Genomic DNA, 18,378 nt, shown 5'->3' on the forward strand with positions numbered 1-18,378 from the left:
CAAGGTTGGAGGAAATTTGTTTTTGAACACTGAATATTTTAAGGGCACCCTATAGTGCGGATTCCATTTTTTTTCCTTTTTTAAACACGTGTTTCACAGTCCCATCCGGAGGTAGAGTTTTTTTCCATAACATTTGCTGTCCCAGGGCCACTCATGGTGGAAAATGACTTTTTTTTCATGGAACATTGAGTATTTTAGAGCTGTTCCAGTACTAGTGGAAAATAACCTGTGCTTGAGGTCAGAAAAATAGATTAAACTAATTTTAAAGTTTTATAGCCACTTAGGTCTATAGACGAAATTTTTAACATCAGAGGATTTAGATCCATTGCAAGATTAAGATTCTGATTTTTAAGGTATTCTAGCTGTAAGAAGGCTCCAGCTCAGGAATGCATCTTTGTTCATGAAGGACAGTTGTAGCCATGCTTAATTTTAAGCATGTGTTTAATTGCATTCCCTAATAGGGATGGATTTAATCCTATGCTTAAGTGCTTTCCTGACTTGGAGCCACAGGATATGATTGTTTGAGTTTGCTACTAGCTGAAGTCAGTGATGCATCTCTCCTCTGAATCACTGGGATCTAAACTGCACTCGGGGATTCTGAACCTTTGGCTGTTTGGGTGAGTCGATACCTTTGGGTTCATCCTCAGCTGCATCTGAGTGGAGGTGGGGTATGAAGGAAACAAAGGTGGCTACAAGCCATCTCTTACCTCTTCTCATTCTTGTACTGGCAGGGGATCAAATCAGGAATTCTTCAGCTTGAAAGCAGTATTTTTTTGGATGTAGATAGGTAATGACTTCCTTCCAGGGTTACAAACTGGAAGATTCTTTTTTTTTTTTTTTTTTTCTTTCCCAAAGAGAAGGTCTAGAAGATGATTCCCAGAACAATTTGGTGTCTTCTGACCCATCTAGAAAGGTAATCTAATAATTCTATAGAGGAAGCTTATGTAGATTTGATAAACTTGGACGCTAAGATGAAAGGAAAGACATGTTTTAAAACTGTCCTAGTGAGGACAAATGACAACAGAAGAAACATCTTCAATTCTAACTAACAGAGGGTGGAAAAATAGAGCAGTGAGGAGTAAAAAGCCATTCTAATCAGCATTTAAACATCTCTGTTAAGAATTCTGAACACACGTTTCCAATTTAATATGTCTTTTCTATACAATCCTGGGCTCTTGAAGACAAAGTGAACGTTATTTTTGTCTGTATAAAGTCCTTGTGTGAATCTGTTTGTGTAAAGGAGAGTGTAGCATCTGCATTAAGATTAAACTTTGTGCATAGGATGAAGTTGTCCATAAATCCCTAAATTCAAGGATAATTTCACCTCCATTCACTTTGTCACCTTGAAGAAAATAAATAAATAAATAAATCACCTAATGGCTTCTTTTTGCTTAGTTTAGATTCTCCTTGGAAAAGGTAGAAAGTTGTGGGTTTTGTTGTTGTTGTTGTTTTATATTGTTATTCATTTTGATAATATGCTTGAACTGTACCTGCAGTTTCCGTGTAGGTCTTGGTGCTTGTCACAGTTCTGAACAGTCTTGTCACAAGAAGAATGTGGGAATTGCATACTTTGCCTGCTTTCTCACAGGATGGATGAGACTTAACTCAATATGCAGTGCTGGATACCAGTAGAAAAATTTATTACAGGGTAATAAGCATGTAGTCTAATTTCTAAAGAAAAAGTGTTGAAAAACTGCATGATGGAAGCCTTTTCAACAGAAACGTATAAAGGTGACTGCCTGGTGGGGTTGTGCTATGTGCTGTGTGTTGTGACAAGGGTTTTACGCAAAGCACTGTTAAGAACAGAGACTACTAGAAAGGTAAATGAATGGCTAAAAATAGTTTGTTTTTTTTTGAGAATCCTCCAACAGTAAGAGTTTCTCCCGATAGGAATTCCAGAAGTGATAGTATGCAAAAGAACTCAGTGTCTTTCATGAGAGTTATGGCAGAAAAGGATTTTTTTTGCTGGCAATATAAACATACAGATAAACTGAAGCTGTCCAGAAGAGCTTGAAATGTACATGCTGCTTTACCCAAGAATGCAAAGGAGCTGGAATAGAATGGATGGCTTTAAATTTTTCTCCTGTCTGTTTTATTTCTTTAATCCATTTATAGGGTGTCTATCAGCAGATACGATAGCACCACACAATTTTTTTATTTTTTTTTTTCTGGCCAGATTCTGTTCTGCATCTCTCTGGATGCACAACTCTGAAAGCTTTATACAACATTTGAGCTCTCCAGTTTTGGGTTTCCCTGAAAGGCAGGGGTAGAGGCCCCTGCTACCTAGCAGACAGCCACATCCTGCCTGCAGCATGCAGAGCCATGCCCTCTCTCCTCCATGCATGCTATACTCCAGCAGGATACCACAACCTGTAGCAGGTCCCCAAACTCTTATCTGAAAGGTGTTTTTCCATTCTTCCTTAGTTGAGGAAACTGAAGGTTTGCTTAATGGCAGCCTACCCAAAACCACCTACCTGTAAAGGGATGCAGAAGGACTTTGACTGCATTTACCAGTTGTTCTTCAGCAGATGATCCAATACCTCCCAGCTTTGCTTTCAGACAGTAATTGTTTTCCATGTAATACAAAGGGGATAGAAAGGGAAAGACAAATGCAAAAACTTGAAGGGTCCTCAGAAGTGACCATGAAGAGGCCAACTCAGAGGGAGTCAAACATCTAATTCACATAAAAACTTAAATAAGATCTAACTTCTCAGAAATTTTAGATATAATACAATACAGAAGTGTTCTGATTACTATTTTCACTGCTATTTTCAATGCGATCAGCTCAGATTTATGGATGTCCTCCAAAGGTACCTAGATAACATTATCTGTGCTTTGTAATAACAGTGTATGTTAACCAGACGGTGCTTGATAATGTTGGTTTTTCCATGATATTTTTAGTTGATCATTATAAATGCACATTTTTGCCTCTTTTTCTGTAAGTGGCAGCACCCCAAAGATTACTTGGTTGGATTAACTGTGCATTTCAACTGGACCGACTGTTGGACTGCCATGTGGAGCTCTCTCCTCGCTTACGTTCCTTAGACCTACAATTTATATTTGTGTGTTCACATTATTCACCTTGGCAGTGATCTGATTTACTTATGTGTGTGTGGTATTGCTTGCTTGTTTCTACCAAAGAGAAATATATACAGCTTCTTGGAGAGAAGAAAAAAATAAATAAAAGAAGAGGAATCACTTGCTAGTGACTTAAATTGACTTAAGGGTGTGTGACAGCTACTCAGTTTTGAACCTCAATGGAGAGGCAAAGCTGTTCTGCAGATTTCTTCTGCAAACTGAACTCCAGTCAAGGTTTTAAAAGGCTCAACATCCCCCTGAATGAGGGAGAGGTAGAGAAGTAGAGACATGGCAATTCTTCTGGTATAAATGCTAGGATACAACTGAAATTTGGAAGAAAGACACATTTTACTTAAGTGAAATCCCAGGAATGTGGCACATTTTTGAATACTGTGCTGCAGGCAGAGGGAAGACTATCATGGGATGATATTTTGGGCTGAATTTTGATAGAGGCCCAGGTTAAAAGTTAAATTTGAACCTTCCCAAACATTTTCTTGTTTTTGTGTATTGTGGAATTTAACATTAAAGCTTTTAACTCTGGTCCCAGCTTAACCATGCTCCTTCTGACATATTTTTGGCTCTGATCAGCCTGCAGGACTTTGGTGCCAGTGAGGGTAGTCTGGCTGCAAACCTGTAGGCCTTGGATTAACACAACTCCGCATCCTCACAGCACCTCCTCAGTCCATCTATGTAGCGAGTATGTATGCTGGAATGGCCATGGAAAATACACTGTAAAGGAAAAATGTGTCTGAGTATGATACATTTTAGCCAAAAAGCTGGGGTATAATGAAAAAAAGACCCTTAGAACAGGACCTCTTCCTAATTCCAAAAGGATTTTTCGATGTGGCATAAAGCTTCTTCTGGAAACTTGAAAAACAGCCTGTTTTTTTGGACCCTTGTGCGCTCTGAAGATATGTATCTTGTTTTTATACATTTTTACTCAGTAAAACACAACGTCATGAGTTTAAAAGCACTGAACGTTTGCTAAATTGCATAGAATTTAAATTTGTGATTATGCAGGAGGGTGTTTTTGTCTGCTGTCTTTCTAGACTAAAATGGTGTGTGGAGCTTTTTCCTTCAGTGCAATGGCAGGATCCAAAAAATATGTCTGGTTCCTATTACAGTAAAGGAAAAACTTGAGGTGTGCATTGAAAGTGCTAAGCCAGTGATTGAAATGTTAAAGTTGTTCCTAAAGGCTATTCCACATCATGAAGACATCATCTGAAAAGTAATACTGCACAATGATCTGTGAAGCAAGGAGCCTGAATTAGCATTCAATATGGCTGAAACTTCCAAACGTCCCACATTTGGGACAGCTTCTCTAGCAAAACCCATTTTGGTAGTCTTCAGGGAGCACTGATCAATATATTTAGACAAGAAAACAGAGCTCAGGCAAAAGGCACTTCAACTGCTCTGACTTGTGCCTTGTGTATTCACATGCCTCTGTGGCTTGTCACTGTGCCGCGTTATGTCAGACTTACCCCACGATTTATCCAGGATTTTGGAGCCTTGAAAGAGTGCCTCATCTGCAGCAGCTCAACTGAAGCACAAACAATAAGGTGGCGGATCTGCCAGCTTGCAAGATATCCTTTGTAAGGCAAATGTTTGAGGAAAATAAAACATCTGTAGAGGTCCTTCCACAGAGGTAATACTGTGCAATTGGAAAAATCATCTAATTAAAAACAAACATCTGAAGTCATTTGTGGATCAAAATTTGGAATGATGAGTTTCTTAGAGCACAAGCTTGACAGTAGGAAAGGGATAGGCCTTTGGCTTTCTGTAGTGTGGTAAATGAGAATGCTCAACAGCTGAGCCCCTTGCCCAGTTGTTAATAGCTCTTTCTGTTCGTTTTCCTTCACGCTCCATTGTTACAAGTTGTATTTATGAAATCCACTACATGAAGTTTTCAGGTGCTTTTTGGGGTAGAAATTGGCCACATATTCTCTATTCTAATTGGTAAATATATGTGTTTGGTTTTTTGTTTGTTTGTTTGTTTTTGTTTGTTTGTTTGTTTGTTTTTTTCCTTCAAGAGAAACATTTTGTCCCAATTTATTTTTCTGCTATATTATTTTTAAATTAGAAATTTTGTATTCATTCCTTTCTTCACCCATTCTGGGATGCAGATAGTTGTGTTAATTGGCCCTGACTTGGGTTAGCAGTCTCACATATTTTGATAGAGAGATACATGAGCACATGGCTTTTGTAGCAGTTTTTGAAACTGTTCTGTGAGTTTACCTTGAAGTTCTCAGCCTTTAATCTCTCTGGGATGCTGAATTATTTGTAGGGCTCCAAGTAAGCAGGTTTGTTGTGAGTGGAAAAATTACTTGTTTTGCTGTGATAGTGTTACACTGTCTGTGAAAGAACAAAGATTCTTGGATTCTATGGTAGCAGTTAGCAGTAAAAAACATACCATTTATCTTGCCCTATTGTTTTTAATTATATGTATTTAAAAGGTGTTCCCCAACCAAACGTAATGTGGTTTAAGAAGAAAGACTTCCAACAAATTGGTTCTTTCCTGCCTTTGAATGGCTCTTTATCTCTGAGGAATGTTTCCTATGAAGATGCAGGAACATATATTTGCAGAGCAACTAATGCGCTCGGAAAAGCTGAAGCTGCGTCTGTTCTCCACTTAACTGGTAAGTGCTGAATGAGAATTCCTTACTGCTAACAACAGTCACCCACTCTTATTATCAATTTTTACTGATTAAACTATTTGGGTGGAGGGAAGTGGGGTGATATTTAACACTTAATTATGAACTAGGAGTGTTTATTTAATCTGACTCCCTGGGATCTGGTCTGATCTCTCATTTCCTGTAATAGTGCATCTAGGTACAGATGGACTGCCTTGTGACTTCTTCAAAAATTGTTCCATCTTCTTGCTTCTATGGAACAAATTTAAGCCCTTAAGCCATGAGACACATTAGAAAATTAAATCAAATGTCTGTCATATTACATTATGTCCAGTGCTTTTATATAGGGGAACAGGGTAGGCTTGAGTTCAGAAAATCTTCAGGGAAGTACAGTGAAATGAAAGCAAAGGATTTGTTGTTGTTGTTTTGTTTCTAATCATAAAGGCTGATAAAACATAGGGATGTAGAAAAAAAATTCAGAATGTGAATTGCTAACTCTCAGAATAGAAAATGTAAAGAAAAACTCCATTTAAATGACTCTATTGTAAGTAGATTAATCATGTAATGCTGTATAATGCAATCACGCCTTGCAAATAGCTCCAGTAAATGGATCATTCGGCTCTAAAAATTAACTCTCAATATTTTGGTGTACAAAGTACAGCACAATTATATATGGCTAATCACGCTACAAAGCTTGCTTTCTTAAGCACACATATGTTGGCAGGTTATGGATGTTTGGATCTGTTGGCCAAGGAAGATGTACCAAAGACATGAGACTTTTTTGTCCCAGCATTTACATAGATAAGCAGGAAGCTTGGTGCAGACATTGTACTTTGAGGAAAAATCTTGAGCATCAATCATTGGCATCCAACCAATGTAAAATGACCCATGGAAGTTAGAATATAACAAAAGATTTAAACCATTCTGGAAGGAGAATCATGGATATTATGCACACTCATTAAAACAGAAATTTTTGACTGAATGGCAAGAACTGCATGTTACTGACAGATAGCCCACATTTCTGGCAGTTATTCTGTCATATGATAAAAAGGAGTTGCTATAGTGATAGGTATATGATTCTGCCTATATTATATACTATGCCTAATGAGATTTTAAGAGATTTTTTTTTATTGTAGCATTTTGTCACAATTCTTTCAAATGAAACAAAGGAATTGGCCTAATTCCATTGAGAGAATTATTAAGATTTATGTGGATGACTGGTAACAACATAATAAATAGTATTATTCGTAACAGTAAATAGATCATACATCCTGTAAATTTTGTTTGTAAACATGTTCATTTTGTTCATAAACATGCTAATTTTTGCTAATAAATACAATTATTTTTTCTAATAAATACAACTCAACAAATTTTATTAATTTAGACATTGGCATGAACATTATAAATAATTTGTACATTTCACTGTTTTTGTATCTTAAGTATATATATTAGATGAACAATTAAATTGCACGAATAAAGGTGATCCTAAATAATTCCAAAGCACTGTTATCCTTGTGCTTCATAACTAAAGTGCTGGATATCTTGATAGAAAGTTTTTTTTACCATCTTGATTTAATTCCTGCTAAGGAGAGATCTTGTATGTTGGTTCACAGAACAAAGATATACAGAAAATTACACTCCACTATCAAAGGGAAGCAGAAAGAAGCGTGTTCTAATGGCATCTGGAATTGGTACAAATGTTAGTGTGGTACCTGGAGATCCATTAAGAATAGGTATGCTGTTTTTTTATACTTTGTCATTTGAATTATATGTTTTGCTCATTAAAACAGAGAAGGCCCAATGGAGAAAGCAAGTGTGATTCATAAGAGTCTGGGTTTGCTGGTATGGTGTGAAATCTTCGCTCCATTTAAATAATTGCTCTCCCACACACCCCTGCATTCATATAGAAGTGAAATTTGTGAGATCTAACTGAAAACAAAAATACAAAGAAATGTGGTAAGTATACATCACCTCACATACCTGATAGCCCTCAGAGGGTGGTCAGGATTTGGGGCCATAGTTTGGGCTTCAAGTAATTAATGCATGCTTTTGATTTTATTTTGACTGTTGAGGTCTTGTATATAGAGTCACACAATCATACATACCTACGCAAAAAATATTTCAATGTAGCTCCTGCGTTTATTAGAAAACGCTAAAATACTGTTGATTTTCAGGTTGCCCAGTGCTGTCAAGCTACAGAAACACCGTTCGTTGGCTTTTCAGAGGTACTCCAATTGAGGAAGCTAAGACCTTGGAATACCGAACCCTGGCTGGGGGTCGCATCCTGGAGGTGAACACCAACTCTGGGCAATTTGCTGGACGGTTCCGATGTTGGACTTCAGCTAGTGCAAAACCAATGTCAGTTTGGGTAAATGTCAAGAAGGAAGGTTTGTGGAAAATTATATGACAAATTATTACATTTTTGAATACTATTTTCTTTCACTCTGTAAAGACTTCCTTGCACATTAACTTGTTCTTATATATGAAAAGTAATTCACAAACATGTATAACCTCATGTGTATGCATAATCCCATTTAAACTAATAGGTGATGTTCATACCCAGGGTTGAGTATGGGCAGAAGCAGGACTTAATACCATGTGGTCTTTCCCATTTCTTAACTGTGTAGCTGTGAATCTGAGAGGATGTAGCCCAATTTGGTGTTTTGCTGCTTTAAACAATTTTAAATCAGGTGTTTTTTCTGAACTTCCTCTTCAGCAAATCATGCAAACTGCTACCATAATAGCCCACCAAAAAGAAAGAAAACTGACTTTGAGGCTATCTTTATAAATATATTAATTATAATCAAAATAATGTTAATTGTTATTTTTTGATGTCATGCAAAGTGATATGGTTGCAATAATGTGGTTGCCATCTTACTGTAGTCACCCCTAAACATATCAGTGTAGTACGTAGAGCATGCTGCATACTCATTATCAATTTCAGTTTTAAATTTTCAAGAACATTTTGTAATGTCCTCCAATGTAATGTACTTGCACAAAACTCCATTTCCATTAATAGGTTTTAAAATGTGGAACTGAGAATTGTAGATGAATTTGCAGAGCACATGTCTTACATGTGCACCAGCAGGACAATCAACTGTGTCTTCAAACGTTTTATGGAGTTTGTAAATATTTAAAGAGATTTGGAAAGTAATTACGTTATAATTGATGGGCTTTTAAAAATAGAGTAAGGAATGTAGATTCTAAGATTCTGGCAGCAAAAACCATCAAACTCCAATCCACAGTTTAAAAAAAAAAAAAAAAAAAAAAAAAAAAAAACAAACAACAACCCAACAATAAGCCAGTGTTTTGCAGAGAATGCAAAACAGGTTTGAAAAGTATCTGTTGAAATTGAAAGTTCTCATACATGATTTATATATGATTCAGCTTACTGTTTATGTGATAAGGACTGAAACAAGCTTTAAGATCGGAACTTGCAAATCCCCTCTGCTGTATAGGAATGTATTCCCAGTGACTGCCAGGGGATTACCTGTATGAGCAGGACTGGGTCTGTACGCATGGGGCAGCAGAGTTAAAGTCATAGATAAAGGGTAGCTATTTTCATAATAAGTATGAAATGAAAAGTAAATCAAAATGTTAACAAAATTAATCATAAAATATCCCTATAGAGTTTATCAAAAAATGTATCCAGGCCTTGGTACTAATATAGATCTCATTAAAGCTGGAATTTCTGAGTGGGTCTAGCCAGGTATCAAACTATCAATCACTGGTCTCCAGCTGCAACTGCCTTTTGGTTGCCTAATGCCCTTTCCAGTGAGGCTTCTCAGTATTTTTGGGGATTCCATTTTCCAGGCAGGAGCCTTAACTCTGATTGTTGCTTATGTGAACGTTTCATCACTGCAATACCTATCCCTTTTTGAGACTGCAAAATCTCCTTCGGTGGTTTTTGCACAGTAGGCATATTGAGGGCACTTCTGAGCAGTATCATCCTAGTTAAACAAACAATACAGTCTCTCCATCATAGTTGCAGTCAGTAAATTTAACTGTTTCTACTTTGAAAAGGACCCTTTTGTATTATTTTAAGAAACCCAGAAGTAATAAGGAAACATTGAAAAACAATAAGTTAAAGAATTCATTATGTGCTGGAAGAGTGAGCCTGTGGACACAGCTGGTAGCTATCAATTATTCTTGGTTATTACAGAAAAATCTGACTCCTTCTGTGATCACATAAAAATCTGTCAACATTGCATGGTACTTCATCTTTTACCAAGTGTCAAAAAAAAAATTGGGGGGAAGGGGTAAGTGTGGAATTGTGACTAAATATAAAGGTAGTAATTGTTAGAGGTGATTGATTTTTAATATAAAATGGTCTTTAAAACAAATTTCATTTTCATCTTGCCAGATGCCCCAGTAGCAAATTATTTATGCATTAAGTAATTTTCTATAGTTTAGTATAGGTTTCTCTTAAATCTTGAAATTATGTGAAGTGTCTGGAGTAAGATGAGTTTTCTTCAGAATAAACTTGCTGTAGAACAGCAGGAAACTTTAAGAGCCTGATTTACAATTTCCTCTTTTTAATGCTCATTGTATAAAAATGTTATGAAAGTTTTAAAAGAAGTTCATCAGTTCCTACTGTGAGCCAGGTTCTGCCCTGCAAGTGCACATGTGCTGATCCCATTTGCCTTCTAGAGAGCTTCATGCTCATATGTAAAGACTGAACTTTAGAGGAAGCTGGGTAGGACTAAATTCTACTCTGGTTTATGGTCCCCTTTCACAAGGCTGAAATACTTGCTTTTCTACAGAGAACATGGTGTCTGTCTACCTTACACAATATGCTGTCATATCAATTGAAATGTGATGCAGTTACAATGTATAGTATCTCTCTCTCACACTGCTTACAATTGCTTTTCTTCTCTGATAATTAGATTATAAATGGGAATATGCTGAGTGGAGCACTTGTTCTGCTAGTTGTGGCAATTCAGGCACCTGCTCCAGAAGTCCACAGTGCGTGAATTCAGAGAAGCAAAAAGTAAACGAATCATTATGCGGACATCTGCAAAAGCCAGGGATTATTTACCAGTCATGCAACACAGATGACTGCCCTGCCAGGTAAACTCCTTTCTACCATATTTCCATGTGCTCTATCTGTGTCAAAACACACTTAAAATCTCCTGAAGTTGTTTCTGTGTACTGCAAGTCTAAACTGTGGGTATTATTTCATCATGAATCCTAAAGCAAGAGAGGTGTGAAATGGATCGCAAGCAAGCAGGAGAACTCTTGATTAGGCTGAATAAATTAGCTGTGTGTACAACATGCTGCTGCAGCAAATCTTGCTGCTCCTGCATTTGAAAGCAAAGCTGGAAGCTTCTCTGAGATACTGTGATGTGCTAGTTTTGTGGAATTTGTGTCAATGCCCTGACAGAAAACTCATGTTTATAGCAGCTGATACGCTCATGAGTGGAACCTTGTGTTCACCTCCTCTCCTTCCACACTAGCAGAGAAGCTCAGAGCAGTGTGTTTACTGTGGAATGCCTATTTTGACTCCAATGCCTCCTCACCACAGTGTCACACTCCTTGCATGCGCTTCTCTGCCAATTTTCTGTCTGGATAAACTAGTGTACTGTGTGATTTTGGAGCAGAAAATATTTATATCACAGGCTAGTATACCACCACAACATCTTATTCCAAAATGTTACATACGGATTTGGTGGGTTGCACTGAGCGTTCCAGCTCAGCAAGGCGTTGCTTTAGGTTTTTAGCAGGAAATCCCACAGGCATCCTCAAAAAAAATTGCTTTCCGTTGCTTAAAAGGATTGGCCATCACTGTCAGCAACATAAAATCCACGAGGGATGAAAAGTCATGCACACATTTTGGAGTTGTCCCTCACTGGAAAATTTTTGGAGAGAAGTGTTAAGACCTTAACTGACATTGTGGGAGTGCATCTTGCCAGTATGTTCCAAAATCTTTTTCTAAATACAGAAAACATAGCAACAGATAAATATCGGGAGAAATTTGTTTATATTTCTTTATTAGCAGCCAAAAAAACAGATCATCCTAAATTGCGAGTCTGTATTCCAGCCAGCCCATAACAAGTGAACTTTTTGCCAGTGGAAAAATACTAAAATAGAACTAATAGTTTGAAACATAGACTCAGCTGCAGGTTTCCCTCTAAAATCTGTCCATTCAGAGCAATGAGACAGAATTATGAGGATACTTGGGGGCCCAGTGCTCCCCTAAGTGAAGGACATGCGTTGAGTGGGCTGCAGTGTGTGACTTAATGATCTAAATAACGCTGAAGCCAGAGTAATCACCATAAAAATTAAGCAGTTATTTCAGGCAGTTAAACATACTAAATTCTCCCTTATTAAATTGCTTAGATTTATTTGGCTTTTAATTTGGCTTTGTGTGCTAATCCGTAGAAAGAAATTGTGTGTATACTAACATAGGTTAATGATACTTAAAATTACATGTGTGTTACCATATAAGTTGTTTTTGTGTTATGAAGTAGCCCATGCTTCCTATACAGGAGGAACATTCCAGGTGCCTGGAAAAGAGCCCTGTGTCGGATGCCTCCAAGGTCTCCCCTTATGCCGTGAATACTGACCAGGGAAAGAAGTGCAAATTGGTCAGACTTCCCCTTCCATTTCCCTGTTCCCTGATTTTTGCATCTTTCTTCCTACAGCAACTGTTTAGAGAGTATCTAGAATTATATAAGCTTCAGATGTACAGTCAGTGTCATGGGCCTTTATTATTCAAAATATCTTGCATGTGTTTAATCCACTTCTCTCCAGCATAGCATACAAGTATAGTTAAGCAAATATAAGGGTTTAAGCATGTATTTAACTTGTGTTTTAAGTGTTTGCCAAATTTGTGCATTGTTGAGTTGCTGTGCATACATTGCACCAAATATTTGCAAAAGTGCTTGAGCTTTAAAAAGGAGAAAAAAATAAGAGTCCAGACTGTAAAAGATTAAACTTCCTTGAATTGATATGAGCTTTTTGACTGTAAGAAAATGACATAATTGCTAAAGAGAACAGAATATTTTTCCTGTTATTGCATTTGTGCTACATGTAGAGTCCCATTCCATTTTTCTAGCCTAGATTTATGAAAAGATGAAGTAGAATAAATTATATTACCACTTGCTGCTTCCCTGGTATTGTTCTTAGCTGCAAAGGCAAAATAAATCTCTGCAACTTCTAATCAATAAATAAAATGTTCTCCTTCGGCCATTATCTAGCAGGATCCTGATGTAATAAATTTGGATGAGTTATGACACCTGCTACGTTAGTAGTAACTAAATCAGTACCATCCATTTTGCAAGTTATGGAATAGCGTGCTGTGCTTCCTGCAAAAATGATAAATCCAGCAGGGCCTATAGGGTTTACCTAATATAACCTTCTGGGTAACAAACAGTGTAACTTCAGTCAGCGTATATTGAGCTACAATACATCTTAGAAGTCATCAGGTAACCAAGTTTATAAGATCATGCATAACAACTGAAGGAGCGTACTCTACCTTTTCTCACATCAAAGTTCTATTTATCCACCTGAAACTTACAAAGGCAGGTTGTCTTGATTTTTATTTGCAAACTACCACTACTATCACTGCAAACTACCAGCAAGGTTCCAGCGCTTTCATATCTGCTGTAAATGTCTCTGCATCCTGTAGGTGGGTAACTGGTCCGTGGTCTGAGTGCTCTGCAACTTGTGGCAATGGATTTTGTTATCGCCAAATAACTTGTCAACAAGTAAAAGCCAACGGGAGTGTGGTGACACTCCTACCAGATGCTTGTGTGCACCAGGATCGTCCTGTGGGAAGAAAACCCTGTATGGGTTATTCATGTTCATCAGGGACAACACAGACAAAAGGACAAGTAAGTTATACAGTTTGTCTGGAAACTCCTTATATTCTAAAAGCACATCAGTGTCATCATACCACTGTCTGAACATCTGTATTCTATTGCACATAAGAGCTATGTGGCACTAGTTGTAGTTGCCTTTCAGTACAGTGAATTACAAATCCTTGTTTCAGTTTGTGTTAATTTTGTTCATCAAAGAGAAGGAAATATAAGCAGAATGTGACCCGAAAACCAAATATTAGTTTCAGTTTTATAAGCTAATCCATTATTACATACTCTGTTTTTAAGCTAGTATATTGCTTTTATTGCAGTCTTATAAATACACAGTTCACATAGCAGAACTTGTGAAGTGCTCAAAGAAAGATGTGTGCTTCAGAAACAGTTGTCATTATACAATACAGAGAACTTTGCTTTCCTATTGTATCTTCATTTGTGCAGTAAACTTGTGTTCATTTTGATATAACTGACAATTATTAATGCAATATTTAGTATTCAATGAACAAAGTAATGATGGATAAATGCTGTTTTCACATTCTGGATACAGATATTAGCAAGGCAAGATTGTATTTGTCAGAGTTGGAGAAAGAATGTTACAGAAAGGATGAGAGAATAGATGATAGATTTAGCTTTATGGTTCAGTAGGAAAGCCAGTATCTTGGAGAAGTGTGAACTGAGAATATGAACTGGGTGTTGAAGATACAGATCGAGAATTATGACTCTGTTGGGCAATTGGATAACTGCCTAGAAGGGTGATTCTGTCATTACTAACTTAGTTGTTTCTTTTTCTTTCCTCTCACCCTTTTGTCTCTTTTTAGTGTTCTGGTCGCTGTACAGGCCGCCCTACAGGTTTACAGCATCGCCACTTTGTATGTCAACTTCATAATGGATCTTTGGTGCCAAATTCTTCTTGCGATGAAAGAAAGAGGTATACAGTTCAAAGCAGTACAAGTTAAGAGTGTCTATATATCAAATTAAAGATACAATATCATCAATGCAGTATAAATATTCAAAGTCTTCTTACGAATCAAACACAAGATAGGAGAGGATAAGTCATCCCTTTGTGTACACTGGACAAATTCAGGAACCCAAGGCGGGTAATGAATTTGATCAGTGTCCTCCTCTGTGCTAATGACAATGCTAGAAAAAGTGATAGAATCTTGATTCCCAAAGAAAGCAGAAATTGGAGTGATCTGTCGTAACTTTCTTATTACTGCTAATTCTCTTCTGATACAATTCTGTGTCAGCATGGAAATGTTACTTGTGTTTATGAGAGAGTTTATGGATAAAAAGCACCTGCAGTATCCACAATGCAACAATTCAGGGTCAATAAAATTTCCTAAAGGTAAAACATTTTTTCTGTTCCAGGTTTTAGGATCTGGTTCACATTAATAGGGGCTTGTCTTTTGTCATGAGTGAGGCACGATGAATGGGCATGATTTGAAGTACACATACTCAACTTCTGAAAAACTTTGTACTCTGAGGGTTCTCAGATACAGGAAGAGACTTCCCAGAAAGGTTTAGGAGTCTCTGTCCTTGGACATATTAAGGACGTGACTGGAGATGGCCTTGAGCAATGTGGCCTAGTTTACTGTGTGATGAGCAGAGTCCCTTCTGGCCCTTGGTCCATTCTGTGGTTCTGTGATTCTGTGAATAAACGTTTAGCACAACTGCAAACATTTAGCTGCCATTCGTTTTCCTCTGCAGACCTGCTGTCAGAAGAAACTGTTCTTCAGAGGCATGCGACGTCTATTGGCGGACAGGGCCTTGGAGGCCTTGCAGTGTGGACTGTGGGAGTGGATTTCAGTCAAGACGAGTGTATTGTGTACACAGAAAGAACAACCAACCTGTGGCTGATCAGTATTGTGGATGGAAGAAGAGACCAGTGACCTGGCAGCACTGCAATGTCACATCCTGTGGCAGTATGTAAATATTTATTTATATCTGAGCATAGTAATAGTTTGTAGCATTTATATTAGTGACTCACCATTGTACACTGATGATTTTACAAGCATTTGGTTGTACATCTCAAAGGTAAAAGTTACCTCTCCAAGAACATTTTGTAATGCTGGGGTTATTTTTCTTCACGACTAGGCCAGTTTGATATTAAAGCCTCAAAAGCACTTTTAGAAACAGGATTTTTAGGAAGTTGTTTTTATGAAAACTTCCTACATGTCTGCCAGTTGTGACTCATTCATGAGCCTCTGAGCAAGCTGCTAATTCCTGAAAGGTGGGGTAGTTCTCTAAAATAAATGCAGTGAGATCACACCTCTTATTTGTGACCTACTTTAGCTGTTCTCAGAAATGCCAAGTAAAATAATTACAAAGCTACCAGGAATTCATCAGTTGTTTACAATTATGATGATTAGTTCTACTATTTATCTTTTGTCCATTATAAAGTCTTTTAATATTTAAATATATTTTTCAGAAGGCGAATGCAAGGATACAACTCACTACTGTACATTTGTAAAGCAGCTAAAGTTATGCTTGATAGACATCTACAAACAAAGATGTTGTCGGTCATGTCAAGAAATGTAACTCTTCTATGGAAAGTTCATGATGCTGCAGTGAAGAGATGAGAAGAGAGGTTCATTACACTAGCCTGCTCAAATTATATACTTGTAAATAAATCAGACATTAGTCATAACAGTTAAATGGAAACATGGGGCTAATGAAAAAACAGTATTGCAGATTGATATGCTGGACAGGGTATTTTTTCTGGGATCTTTTATTATCCACTCTTTGTAATGGAACTTTTAAACATTTTAAACAATGTTTTAAACATTTTTGTGTCTGGATAAGGAAGATAGTAACATGGCAAATCATCTGTAAAATTTTACAGGCCAACATGTTATAATTTTATCAGGGGAATAACATTATCTTTAAAAGCACCAGGTAGTGCTTACTGTTCATAACTTCTGAGAAACACAGTCACAAAATCCTATGAATAATTTTGGAATGCAGCAATGAGTGACCCCTAGTTTTTGTTTTTATTGTTTTATCAAATTTAACATGATTTTTGAATTCATAGAAGCTGTGGCTTGTAGCTGTAAACTTTTTGGCAGTTACTTCATTTTCATAACCAGCAAGAGCCTAAGGGTCAGTCTCACAGGATGTTTTACTGAGAGTAGCTGTCAGATGGATGCACAGAAGTACATTTCATTTTTTGTGCTTGTATTTATGTGCATGCAGTAAAAGACATTGTAGATGCTGGTATAATTTTCAAAACAGCAATAGATCTGTTTTGAATAAATGAAATGTCATTTTCCATTGTTTCCAATCTTCTGCTCCAGTCACTGAATGAAGTACAATCGAAGTTCTGGCATGATCAGACTTCTCTACTGATTTTAAATTAGAAACAAGGCTTTCTTGTCAGAGCTGTGAAAGAAACATTTGTGAGCACTGTTCTCTTGCATGTAGTCAAATGGAGAGCCAGTAATTAGCCAAACATGCCTGTCCGATTTTCTGTCTTGAAAACTTTATTAATACTTTATTAATATAAAGAAATATTAATTATGAAGACAGACAAGTGCAGAAAGTCTATTTTGAGGAATTTTCCATCAAGATGACTTTTCATCATGGGCATGAACCAAGCAAGTCTTTGCAAGTTGACAAATTCTGATTACAATATTCCTGGGTATATTATTTTTCTGCATCACAGATGATGTTTCGTTTGGGCTGTAAGTAGAGAACCCCATAGGAGGCAGCAGACAGCTTTTTCTTTTGTATGTTTTTCTTTTCCACACTACTGCACATGTTGGAGGCCGAACGTGAGTCTTGACTTGGATCTGGTGTTACATTACTGAACCACACTACATTCTAATTAGTGGGCATGCTGTCAGACAGTTTTAGAAGCAGCATTCCTGCACAATGGGTTTGCATCACTGAAAATTAGATTAGCACTACTGTATAGAAAATGTTTAATGTGGACTATCGTGTCCAAGGCTGACTGCAAGGAGAGGATATTCCTGATCATTACCTTTTTAATCAGCAATGGGTCTTGATTGTTTAAGCAGTTTTGTTTTTGTTTTTGTTTTTGTTTTTTTTTAAATTAAAAGAAAAACATTTGTAAGATACTTTTGTAGATATTTATTGTCTGACTTAAAAGTGCAATATTTTGTTTTGTACAGTGTTTAATAAAGATTTTTGGACATATATTTTTTCTTATTACCAAAATTTCTTATTCATGTTTTTCCTTTATATTTAAAGTTTTCAAATGTTAACACATAGAATTCTTTTGTTGTTTTAATTTTGTCTTTGGTTAAGTATGCATGATATACAGAAGCAGTGCTGTAAATGTTTGTTATTGCACTTAGCATGACATTCCTCTGTAGATTATTTTATTGCTTCTCCAGTAACTGAAGATGTCTAATACTTAGCTTCCTTGAACGTAGTTTTGATATTTCTGAAATAAACTCTACTTTGATTATTCAACATCTTGATTTCCCAGAGATTTTTTATTACTGTGATTTTCACAGTAGCTGTGCTTTTATTCCAAGGATTGTTCTATTCTACCATGTCCATAATTCTAGGATTTTCAAAGCTAAGATTAGTTCTTATTTTTGACAGTTACCAGACAGATTCTCAGCTTTGCACTGCTGTTAAGAGGCAGCATAGATGTTACCTGACTGAAAAAGTGGGAAGGAGATTTTGCAGAGATCCAAATAAGTCAACTCTGACTCACTGAAATCAAGAATTGCGATTCTGCAAAAAGGTGGAATAAAGTTTTGTTTCTTCGCCAGGCCTTCATGTACTGCACTGAGCTTGTTAGAGCCAACAGAACAGCTCTATGTTTTATACTTGGATGATGGCAATAGCTATAGTAATAAATTTGGTTCAGAATATCCAACATA

General features: G+C 36.9%; 1 protein-coding gene across 10 annotated transcripts in view; it reads left to right on the forward strand.

Moving 5' to 3' along the window:
* ADAMTSL3 (ADAMTS like 3) overlaps positions 1–17,959 on the forward strand; it is a 188,697-nt gene extending 170,738 nt beyond the window's left edge. For 9 of the 10 annotated variants that reach the window (XM_027466441.3, XM_027466440.3, XM_038184732.2 and 6 more), the window contains 8 exons: positions 5,532–5,714; positions 7,322–7,441; positions 7,883–8,095; positions 10,595–10,778; positions 13,339–13,543; positions 14,344–14,453; positions 15,233–15,447; positions 15,954–17,959. In XM_027466441.3, coding sequence (XP_027322242.2) covers positions 5,532–5,714; positions 7,322–7,441; positions 7,883–8,095; positions 10,595–10,778; positions 13,339–13,543; positions 14,344–14,453; positions 15,233–15,447; positions 15,954–16,063 — 1,340 coding nt within the window. In that variant the 3' untranslated portion in view covers positions 16,064–17,959. Of the gene's footprint in view, positions 1–5,531; positions 5,715–7,321; positions 7,442–7,882; positions 8,096–10,594; positions 10,779–13,338; positions 13,544–14,343; positions 14,454–15,232; positions 15,448–15,953 lie in introns of those variants that run through there. The other variant, XR_005268490.2, reaches the window with a different exon arrangement.
* Positions 17,960–18,378: the final 419 nt, after the last annotated feature.

The sequence above is a fragment of the Anas platyrhynchos genome, chromosome 11, assembly GCF_047663525.1.
Source record: "Anas platyrhynchos isolate ZD024472 breed Pekin duck chromosome 11, IASCAAS_PekinDuck_T2T, whole genome shotgun sequence".
In the NCBI taxonomy this organism is placed as follows: domain Eukaryota; kingdom Metazoa; phylum Chordata; class Aves; order Anseriformes; family Anatidae; genus Anas; species Anas platyrhynchos.